The sequence below is a fragment of the Nanorana parkeri genome, unplaced genomic scaffold (genome assembly GCF_000935625.1).
Source record: "Nanorana parkeri isolate BGI_ZX_2015 unplaced genomic scaffold, ASM93562v1 scaffold88, whole genome shotgun sequence".
In the NCBI taxonomy this organism is placed as follows: domain Eukaryota; kingdom Metazoa; phylum Chordata; class Amphibia; order Anura; family Dicroglossidae; genus Nanorana; species Nanorana parkeri.
The window spans coordinates 1,520,340-1,532,636 of NW_017306356.1; the positions used below are offsets into that span (position 1 = coordinate 1,520,340).

The following is a 12,297-nucleotide window of genomic DNA, read 5'->3' on the forward strand; positions in this document are numbered from 1 at the left end:
AGTCAAATGAAAAACTGGGTTGTGGGGTTCAGGAGAGAAAGGGAAAAAGGGGTAAAGGATGGTAATAAAAGACGATATCTCACTTAGTAAAGGCATGGAGGAAATCGCCCTAAGGCTCAGTAATCGTATATCAGACATAATAATCTCCAAAGAGTACCACGTTTTAAAGTACTTTTTGTGTCCGTTTTGGGATGTAAGAACCAGGTCCTCCATTTGCTGAATCTCCACCCTGTGACGGAAATTATTATATCTTTGCACTCTCATGTTTCTGTTGCCTGTCGTTTATTTATGTATAAAGCGGCTGGGCTTGATGGTACCCTCCTTTGAGGCATTTTTCTGTTCAGCATTCTAGGTGGGACAAACTGGCTCAGTCCCTGGACCTCCCCATAGATGAAGCTAGCCCTAATGTGGTGAATCTCGAACCCGGTGTCAGAATTTGGAAAAATCCTTCCTCCGGATCGTCTGGATGTTACTCATGACAGTTTGTCGGACTGGGTAGAAGTCCTTGGGAACATCTCAGTTCAAGGAACCTGGTCGACAAATGGAATCTCCCAATGAAGACTGCACTCCCATTTACAGGGCCACCCCACCAGACTTCAGCTATACAATGCCACAGCCATGCCTTACATCCATTAGGGAGGCACAAAGGAACGCAGAACCGATCCTGGCTTGGGTGGCACTAGTCTATTTAGAATATTGGTTTAAAATGAGGCATTAAATGACTAAATATTTTGTGATAAATAATTGAAATTGTATACAGCCATGCTGCAATTGCATAGTAACATAACACTGGCCCTTTGGCATGATTTATTCTTAATCCATCAGAAAAGGAAGTACATACCAATAGCTGCAAAGCAAGGTAAGAAGATCACTATTAACAGTGGTTTCTAAATTTGTGTCGCCTTCTAGTCAATGTGAGCCAGTGTTTTGAAGAGGTAGTTGTAACAATCATAGCTCTAGGGCTCCCCAATTCAGTTTGATTCACCAAGGGGGATGTTGAACAGTTGCATTTTACAAATGTAAAATGTAATTGTCCTTGTTTTGGCTATTAACAAATGCCCATAACAACCCTTACCTCTATTGTGTTTATTCTGTTATTACATGGAATCTTGCCACTCTACTCCTCACAAAGCCCCCATTGTGTAGAATCTAATCTTTCTAAACACATGGCAGACATGTAATTAATACAGAGAGGTGACGAATGGTGCAGCTACAACAAACATCCATTATGCAACTAAAGTACTAATGTTGTTATTATATTTTCCTATACAGTAGTCCTTATGCAAACCCATATACAAAAAAATCCATCTTTCAAAGTAAATATTGCAAATTTGAACTCAAATCACCCTATAAGAACCGACTGAAACAGGATTCTTTGCGATGCAACTTTGCACAATGCAGTGTCTTATGTATGCCTGCAATCTACAGCTATTTTCTGTCTGTTCTCTGATTCCCGCACTGAAAAAAGACTTGACAGCTGCTGTATTATTGTGGCTGCATAATGTATTTCTCTGATTGTTATAAAAGGACAACTGGCTTATGCCAAAGAAGCTGTTAATGTTATGAATAAATATGCATGCAAAATTTTAGGAACTAAGGGAATGTATTTGACATGGGGATTGTGCAAGGCATGCAAATACTTATTTTTCAGGTATGATGATCTCAGTGTTAATTAAAATAATCATTACATCTATAGGTGGCAAATAACTGTAAACTAGGATGCGTGTGTTAATGAACTCTGGCTCAGTTAGGCATTTCTAACCTCCGAGGGATTCATAACACACTCATTATTGCCCAATTAAACAATATTTTGTTGTGGATATGTGTTATATGCTCAAGTGTGCCATCACACTCAAACAGATCAAAAGGGCAGAGTAAAAACCGATAATGGAGAGGGGGACCAGAAGAGGCAGAAAGGAAACAGACTATAGACCACTGGGAGAAGAGGCAGAACAGGAGGTGATGAAGGACCATGAGGCAAGAAAGAGATGGAAGCATGGACGTGTTAGGGGAATACAGAAGTCAGAATGGGTGGCATAGAGGAGGCAAAAGTGTAAGCTGATCTTGGCAGGGGTTTGAGGTGGAGTGATAGCTTACCTTGAAAAATTTGAGGAGGCAGAGAACACAAAGTAGGAACTAGCCCCAGAAGAAAAGATGCAAAGCTAGAACTGATTATCAGCACAGTGAAAGAGAAGAGACAATGGGAAAAATATCATGAATTGAGGGAAAAGAGAGGACACGGAATTGGATTTGAGAACAGAAACAGGATATAGGAGGTTGAGCTTGATCTGATCATTGATAAGAGCATGAGTGAGGCTGAATTTCCTTGAGGAGCATATGAGAAGATAATTGTGTTTTACCCCAATCACATAGCTCTCTTATAAGTAAATGAAAATAAAAACGAGAACAATTGAAACAAAAATATACAATGTGTAACAAAAATGTCCTTAAATATTTAGATCCAAAGTCCATAACAGTCCAACAGTGTGATTATTAGTGTTTATCCATACCACATAAATTAAAATCCATAAATCATAAAATCCCAGTAGACACCAAAGTGGGTTCCACACGATCCACCTTCACTGTGCCTGTGATAAGGGAGCCTAGGAGAAAGTACATATAATAGAATCTAATTGTGAATAGGGGAGAGGGAAGCCAGGGCTGATTGTTCTTGAGGGGGTAAATGGAAAGCATAGTAGCAAGGAAAAATGCATTGCAGTGACTAGTCACATACTGGACGGTAAAAGAAGAGTAGGCAGAGAGGATAGGGGAAAGTGTCATGTATGAACTGTCATACCTCCTTTCTGAGGGAGGAATGACAGTTCATAGCCTTTTTCTTGATGTGTGTGTGTGAAGTGATAGTGCCACTAGGACACACTTCTGACAAGGGGTAGAACCTAGTACATGTAGTTGAGGTATCATACAAGCACTGGGGATCAGGGATCATGTATTCCTAAAAAACCAGATGATATTGCGAAGAGTGATGTGAACAGATGCGAGATGAGCAGGATCTAGAGTGGGCAGTGGGGGGGGGGATTTTTCAGAAAATTATTATTATAATCCAGGATTTATATAGCGCCGACAGTTTGTGCAGCGCTTTACAATATAAGGAAGACATTACAATCACAATACAATTCAAGACAAGATGGTAAGGAAGGCCCTTCTAGTGTGAATAGGGAAAAGAGGGCTGTCAAAGAACATGGTGCAAATGGGGGAAGGAAGTGATGGAAAGCTCAAATAGAGAGTTAACTGTAGACGGTGTAGGAAAAGCTGCAACAGAAGGTAGAGTAGAAAATGGTGAGTAGAGGGGACAAGAACAGTAATCATAAAAAGAATGTCTCTACCAGGACATGGGCACTACTGATTGAACATTTGTGCAGAGAACTTGTCAGCAGTGCAGTGGTCAGAAGGGGTTGGATCATTCATGGTACTAGAATCCTCCAGCAGCGAAAACACAAGTTGCAATCTCTATACTACACATGTGAAAGGACTGAGACTTGCATGTCCCGTGAGGAGCTGATTAATGCTGAAAATCACAGGGCTGATTGCGTAAATTATAGCTCTACTATATGCACTGAGACTGAGTATTTGAAGGAAACATGGCAGAATCAATGAAAACAGGACATTTTCTTGAATCCCTATTGATAATCTGTTTTAATAATCTGCCGGGTGTGAAGGATACTGCTTACTTTGTAACTAAAATCGGTATAATTTTCTAGCAAACTGAAAAACGCTGCCACACAGGAACCTAAAGCCATTCAAATAATTTATGTACAATAAGCAAGAAGATGGGCTGCTAAAACAGCTGTTTGTATGTTGGAATATTTGAAAATCAACACATTTCAGTCTATCAGGGTTATTCACAAAAGAAGAAGAGTTTGGAGACAGCAGGAGAAGTGAACAATCTAGGACAATATAGATGATATGGAAAAAGTCTCCAATTCAGATCATTTCCCAATTCAGCTATGTTGTCCTAGATTGTTCACTTCTCCTGTCTTCTCCAAATGCTTGACCCTCTTGTGAATAACCCTGTATATGTCTAAATATTTTTATGTTGTAGATACCGCTATTTTAATAAATGCAGACTGCCACAAGAGACTGGAAATGCAGCCCACCAATATCTACTTATATTAAAAGATTATTATGTTCTTTATATTAAAACAAACAGAAAAACAACCAATCATACTTATGAGACAAAAACTCAACTTTATGGTCACAATCATAAACTACACTATGCTATGTTTGGAGAGGAGTCTACAGGGCTGGGAATAAAAGCAAACCATCCCTACTGTGAAGCAAGGAGTTGGATCGCTGCTGTTATCGGGGTGTATGTAAGCTACAGAAGGAATTTAGTCAAAACTGATAGCAATATGAATGCAGGATATTATCAGAAAAGTTTGGGGGAAAATGCATTCATCACCTCCAAAGCCTTGCATGGGGCGCACTTGGACTTTTCAACATGACAGTGATCTGAAACATAAAGGCCAAGTTGACCCTTCATGGCTGCAGCAGAAATAAGTGAAGGTAGTGGTGTGGCCATCACAATCTCCTGACCTCAACATCATTAGGCCACTTTGAAGAGATCTCAAACATGAAGTTCAGGCTAGACAGGGAAATAATATACAGGACCTGGGGGCTTTTTGCCAAGAAGAATGGGCAGCTTTACCACATGACAAAATAAAGGACTTCAGTCACAATTATTACTCAAAAACTGCAAGCCATCATTGATTCTAAAGAGGGCAATACACAATATTAAGAACCAAAGGTATGCAAACTTGACTTTATTCTTCTCCTTCATTGCAAAGGTTTGTTTAATTCTTTTGCTATTCTGTGATACTAAAAAGTTCATTTGAACCATATTACAAATAAAAAATGTGTTTGGCCCGATCACTTGTGTTTTCTTAAAAAATGGTCTACTTGGTAAACATATGAGCTAAACTATATGGAACACTAAATCAAAGTAAATACATCTCTATCAGCTTTGCATATCTGGACACTATCAGGCCGGAGAAGTGAACAATCTAGGACAACATAGCTAAACTGGAAAGTGAGATGAATTGGAGAATTTGTCCAAATCAGCTATGTTGTCCTAGATTGTTGACTTCTCCTGCCTTCTCCAAACTCTTCACCCTTTTGTGAATAGCCCTGTATAAATTTCACAATTTATCTTTGCAAAACTGCTTCAGCTCTGTCCGGTTGCATGGTGATTGTGAGTGAACAGCCTTCTGCAGACACAAATTGTCTATTGGATTAGGATCTGAATTCTGACTTCAACCCTTCCAGGACATTAACATTGCTGTTTTTAAGGCAAAAATATATAAAAGAACAAAGCCAAACTAGTTATTTGGGGACCAGTTAAGCAGACAAGTAAGTAAACACTATTGACTTGTGTACCACAGCTTATTAATCATCTACCAGTACTAAAAGGAGTTCATGGGTGTACGTAGGTCATGTAGCTTATCCATTGGCCATTAATTTTAATGTCCTCCCACTTTCACTGTTTGCACAAAATTCCAGACTTGCTCATCTGGCACAAGTGCTATCCAAAGTCCTTCAGAAATTGTGCTATATGTCACCTTAGCATGCGGACTTCTTATTATTTAAACGTTCTGTTCAGGACGCTAGTTGGAGGTCATCACATCTGCTGCAGATCTCAAGCTATGAAGGCTGCAGGAAAACAATTACCAAAGGTTTATGTGACTAGAAGAATTCCCCCAGATGGGATCAAGATTCTCCGACAATCTGGCAGGTAAGTGAGCATATATAACATGTACATAACAAATTATCCAGCCAGTGTCTGCTTTAATATGCTGTTTCCCTTGGCATTCTCTCATGGATTCTTTAGCTAGAAATCTATGGAGGAATCTGCAGTTTAGTCATGATCTATATTGGTCCATAAAATCATCAATTAATACAGAAACACATTAAAAAAGAATGACGTAATAAGTAAGCATTTAAATCTGCACATTTGTAATAAATACAGCATACATATAGTAAAGTTATGGTCATTTGGTCCACAATGATCCAAACATCATATGTTTCTTGTTTTATGTATTATGCTCATCCACCTCTCATCTGATAATCCATGTACATCCTGTAAAGTATGTACTTCAACAGGTAATTTACATAAATTCCACGGACTTTAACAAACGTAATAACAGAGTCTTAACTTTGCCTGTTCTAAAGAAAATTATGTTTGCTCTACCATGTGCTTTTCCAAACTGACTGCTAAATAGAAGGGTCAGCTTTCATGGTCACCACCTGAGCAACCTCTATGTTGTAATGAGAAAAGGAACAAATTTTGTGTATCTGTGACGTTTTAGAAAGTATCTGAGCAAAAATTAAACACCTTTTGCAGGGAATACCTTTCATTTGACTCCCAGTTTTGTGCAGACTTTGTTAAAAGGAGGGAATGATAATTAAATGAAGCAATATACACATTTTAGAAAATCACATCAGGATGCAGAATGAAATAGAAAGGTAATGTTTAATAATAATTTACAAAAATGGCTTGTGTAGAAAATTGGTAAATGCTTGTTGATATGGTCTACTTCTCGATCTAGCAAGCTGGAACAATATTTATGTACTAAAACAGTGCAGGATTTAGAGAACCTGGATGCTGCAGATAGAAACTGACTTTAGGTACAGGTTCCTGGAGGTGGCTGCTGTGTTGACAGCAGCATTAGGTAGGCTTTGCTCCTTTCAGGTTTAAATGCTAATATAATAATCGATTTTAAGGGTTCAGATACATTGGTGTGCTGGGAAAGGTGGGGGTTTAGCAGGTCAGACTAAGGTCTGGGGTCAGGACATGGAGATCAGTCTTTTTATTTCACTTTGGTATTAAACACTATAGTACCTGGTTCTCCTTTTTAAACCTAAGGTACTGTAATCTCTGTACTAAGCAATTCGATTGACGTGACAGTTTCTGTCAAATACATTATGCTCACAGCACAGTTTACATGAAAAAGAATAAAGGACGTTTCTTGTGCATTGTGGGAGTAAAGCATTTGCTTTCCTGATTCTGACCTGCTCTACAGTAACATTCTGATGATGGGGAGTCACTAGTATATTACTCTTTGTGCCATGGAGTCCTCATGATTAGTAAGCAGTTTGTTTAAAAAATGTTTATTTTTTTTAAACACTTGCAAGTTGCTACTCTGAAGTGTATGTAAACTCTAACCATTAATGTGATATTAAAGTCAAAAGGTTTATTTCAAGTGCTGGTGAAATCACTTACAATGGATGCTGCTTCTTTATGTTTAAAAACAGAATCAGCTGGTCCCCTGAGTACTAGCCCTGATACCTGTTTTAGGGTGGTTCCTTTCCCTTGCAGAGTCACACTTGTGTGTGCTAGTAAGCTGTGTGTGTCTTCACACACACACACAGGCACAGCAAGGCAAGACCCTCTCTTCTCCAAGCTAGTAGATGGACGGTTGCTGGAGACTGCTCTGTCCCTTGTGATCTTATACTGGACAGGAAGTTCAAGAGAGCAGAGCTGAGAAAGATGGAGCCAGCTGATTGGAAACATGATGACGGTGTTTGGGCAAAAATATAAAGAGATACTTTGTTGGGCAATGTATATTTTAGGGATGCACCAATACCGGTTTTTCGGTATCGAGTACGAGTACCGATATTTTTTTTCCGGTACTCGCTTGTACCGAGTATTGATATCGGTGCCGTGTGCCCCAATTATCACGAAGTCAGGTGGCGGATCATGACTCACTGCCCGGCTTCCTGATTGCCTGGGAAGCCCGTGTTTGCTTTTGAAATGAGGTGCCGTCCGGCTTCCTGATTGGCTAGGAAGCTGGCTTCACTTGTTGCTAGGCAGCCTGGCTTCCTGACCAATCAGGAACCCGGGCGGCACGTCATCACCCACCTCCCGGCTTCCTGATTGGCTAGGAAGCCAGCTTCACTTCTTGCTAGGCAGCCTGCCTTCCTGACCAGTCAGGAAGCCAGGAGGTGGGTCATTACATGCCGCCTGGCTTTCTGATTGGTTAGTAAGCAGGTTGCATAGGAACAAGTGAAGCCGGCTTCCTAGCCAATCAGAAAGCCAGGAGGAACCCACTGCCTAGCTTCCTGATTGGAAAGCAAGCCAGCTTCATGCTCTCTCGGCACTGCCGGTCGGAGGGAGATCACCCTCTGACTGGATGCTCCGGTATTGGAGTTAAGTATCGAAACATTTACATTTACGAGTACTCGCCCAAATACTCGGTATCGGCACTAATACTAAATTAGGATCTGAGTGCAATTCTAGCACATTAACAGGTATTTTCCTGTATTTGCTGCATCTTTAAAGAGATAAAACATGGGAAAATATGCATGATGTTTGTTTTTTTAATTCAAGATAATCAGATGTTATGTTAGGGCTAAATAAGAAAAACGTATCTTCCAGTTCATGTACATTTCTCTGTGTTTTATTCCTTTAAAATGCTGTAAAGTAAAAGGAAGATACCTGCTAATCTGCCAGACATCCAGTGAGTTAATAACTTCCTGTTTGGCTGACAGCACTGTGTCTCTACTGCACTGAAATCCCAATGACTCTTTTCTTCACTGCCTGCTGGAGTACCGAACTGCATATGCCCTTCACCCATCTCTCTCCCTATACACATACATACATTAAATTCTTTACCAGCAAACCAATGCTGCTGTCTTGACTCCCAAGAGCCTGACCACACACTGTGGGAATTATACGAGCCTGGTTATGATGTTGCATAGAGTAATACAGTCTGTTTTTCACTTGTTTGCCAACCTCAGACAGGAATCTAACAGAGTTTACAATATGGTAGCTTATTCAAAGAGGCAAAAGTAATTTAATTTCAAGCTAGAGCATTCAGGCATTCAGCTTAACAATTTTTAAATATTGTTTTAATGAAAAGATCAGAAAAATGGTGCAGAGAATATTTACAGCAAGAAATGTTAGAAACCAGATAACATATACGCAAAAATAAAATAACAGCGATAAAATTTTAAAAATACTTATGTAAAGTATGCCTGGTTTCATGCAGAATTAAATTCACTTGCAGAAGTCTAATCTGATGTATCAGAGTCACTGGAAATGGGACTCTCTCAGTATCCTTAGTAATTTCAATGTTAAATGAGAGCTGTCACATGCAACAGCATTTTGTTGTCCGTGGAGAGGGTGTTCTAGATCTAATAACACCCAATAAAAGGGTCTGTGGGGTGTGTCGAAGGGTTTGCAGGTGTATTTTTATTATGCTCACTTTATGCTCCCATATGCATAAAGTGAGCAGCATATGCTCTCTTCCAGCTGATGTCTTCTTCAGGGAAGGCCTTGCATATTTCAGGAGGACAATGCTAAAGAGCATACTGCATCTATGACAACAGCATGGCTGTGTAGTAGAAGAGTCTGAGTGGTAAAATGACTTGTCGTTGGCACTCTAGGTAGCTCCTCTAATTTCGACTAACCCCACCTTCACTCCTGGTTTTAAATACATAGGGAGATGTTGTTTTGTACTTCACAGAAGGTGGCTGGTAAAACTGATAATATTGAATTATATATCAGTTAAAGCACTGGAAGTTACAAGGGAAGTACATTTCTGGCTAAGTAAATAGTTACTACTCTGTACTTGCAGAACATGTACTTAACCTGAAAAAAAAGGAAACTAATGCAGCCACCATGTCTAAGAACTTGTAAGTTGCAAAGTATTACATTTTTGGTCTTGGGTTTAAATATCCTTTAACTCTGTGTCATTTTGCGTTTTGACCATGCCATTGTCCCTGCATCATTAACACAATGATCCATTTGATATGGCATTTTAAGCTGGCCATGCACACTTGGCAATTTGGTGGAGTGATTAAACTTTCTGTCCCATTTTCTGTTGAAATTACAATGCAATCAAAGACATAGAATGGTGGTTTTGATCAACTGCAAGGAGATAGGATTGAGATGGCCCTGATTGAATGCAAAAGAAAATTTCCATTTGAAAAACATTACTGTAATTTATTTTCCTGTTTTCGTTCATTTTTTAATACAACCATTAAATTAATTGTATTGAAGTGGTCAATGTATTGCCCAGCTTCTACTTCACAAACAAATAAGTTCTTGTGGTCAATCTCAATTTATTATATTATTTATAATATTTATGATATAATTATTTATAATATATATTTGAAGTAATGCAATGGACCTATTAATATTGTTCTAGCTATTAAAACACATATTTATTAACAATTAGCTTCTTGAAACAGCAATCTATACTTGAGCGTGAATGATCCACGTATATATAAGTTGTATCAACCGCAAGCGCACAAAGTGCTATGGCTATAAAAAATAAATAAGTCTTCTTATGCTGGGAACATCCACCGCCTAACTGTACAATCTACCTAATGTTTCAGTTGTGAAATTGAGCAGTGGGATTCTGATGATCCAGTTCCACGCGCTGAACTTCTGAAGAAGGTTGCTGGAATCCAGGGCCTTTATTGCCTCTTAACAGAGAAGATTGACAAGGAATTGCTAGATGCTGCAGGTAGGCTTTTTGAGGGTGTTTTACCACTTTCACTCCAATGTAGTCCGATACTCTTTACTCTCGAGTGATTTATAGTAGCATATTGCCCTACTACAATCTCATGAGATTGATCTCTTTGTATGTATCACATTACTTTTAATGCGAGCTGCTACATAGAAGATTTTCTGTAGCATGATTAAGCAATCCATCTACTATGATTGCGCAATGCCACAATTTAATAACACAATAATTCATATAGGAGATTCCTGGGTGATTTTTTTCCATTCAGTGTACACCATGATGTTAATTTCATGAGACTAATCTAACAACTGTCCATTAATCTCCTGAAGCAGCAGTGATTTAAATTTAAGATTTTTCAGTCTCATTTTCCATGTAGCCCTAGGATTTCTCTACCATTGTATCATTTTAAAGTCACACTGAACTTGGGAGTCAAATCTTAAAAATGCATTCAAGTATCCTAACTAGTAACAAAACTGTAACTTATTTGTATATAACTCGGCTGTAGCTCCTCAAACATTGCCCTTCCTGCGGGAGGGTGGCTACTTTTGTTCCCCATGGTCCCTGTGTGTGTTGTAAAGTAGACACTGCTCCAAGCTCTCTCCCATGATGGCCTACAATCTCAAGTGTACTTAGCTAATTTGTATTGAAATTGTAGTCTATCACGGTAGCGAGCTTGGAACTGTGGCTGCTTTACAACACGCACACGGACCGTGGGGAACAAAAGTAGCCACCCTCCAGAAGGAAGGACAGTGTCAGCACAAATTCAGAGATGATTTGAGGAGCTACAGCTGAGTGATACACAAAGAAAGATACATTATTAATGGTTAAGGAATTTAGCTTTAAGATTTAACTCCTGAGTTTAATGTCACTTTAAATCGGGTCAGCCATCACCAAGTTGAGGAAATGTGTTCCATTTTTTCCAGTAGAAAATAATCAGAATCTATTTGTTTCCTTTTTATGGCGGCTTTTTATGAACTAAAATCCAAAATTATGTTGTCGAATAGGAATTAATTTGGTAAATGACGAGCATTTGTATACAGCATTAATACAAAGAAAGCGGATGCAGTTGCATTGGCTGCCAAAACACAGCACAGAGGTTGCTATACTCTAGTATAATGTTCTAACAGTAAAGTGGATGCAGATGGCGATTTATGATAGTGGGACCATGCTACTAAAACTGCCTGTGATCATCTGTGATTGATATACAGTACATCAACAATGGAGTGTAGCATGTAGTAGTGATTTATCACTAATAATAGCAGAGTACTCCAAATTTGTGCAATCGATCACTGCTATTTTGCAATCACTAGCAGTTTAAAGTATTGCGATTGCACTAGTAAAAATTATCCATGTATGCCCAGCCTTACTGTATGTTGCTTGGTTGTAGACTGTTATATGTATTGGCCAGTACTGCATGTCATTTGTCAAGGTGTCTGAGGAACTGATTGTCTCAGATTGCCTGTATAATTTATGACAACCTATCATGTTCTACATAAAAAGGGAAATGTGATTGGTTCCTATTGAAAACTGTCCCATTGTATAATATATTTTACCGTATATACTCGAGTATAAGCCGAGATTTTCAGCCCATTTTTTTGGCTGAAAAGTGCCCCCCTCGGCTTATACTCGAGTCAGCGCCAGCGCGTCTTCTTACTTACCTCGCCGAGCGTCGCGTCACTGCTGCTCCGGTGTGCGGCGCTCCGAGCGGGGTCATCTGGCAGTCTCCGGGTCCTAATTTAGGTGGCCGGAGACTGCCAGATGACCCCGCTCGGAGCGCCGCCCACCGGAGCAGCAGTGACGCGACGCTCGG

At 39.4% G+C, this 12,297-nt stretch overlaps 1 protein-coding gene across 1 annotated transcript in view; it reads left to right on the top strand.

Moving 5' to 3' along the window:
• The first annotated feature begins 5,538 nt into the window (after positions 1–5,538).
• The window catches only part of LOC108783787 (glyoxylate reductase/hydroxypyruvate reductase-like), a 20,006-nt gene continuing 13,247 nt past the window's right edge, over positions 5,539–12,297 (top strand). The window contains exons 1-2 of the mRNA XM_018552444.1: positions 5,539–5,749; positions 10,357–10,487. Coding sequence (XP_018407946.1) covers positions 5,583–5,749; positions 10,357–10,487 — 298 coding nt within the window. The 5' untranslated portion in view covers positions 5,539–5,582. The remainder of the gene's footprint in view (positions 5,750–10,356; positions 10,488–12,297) is intronic.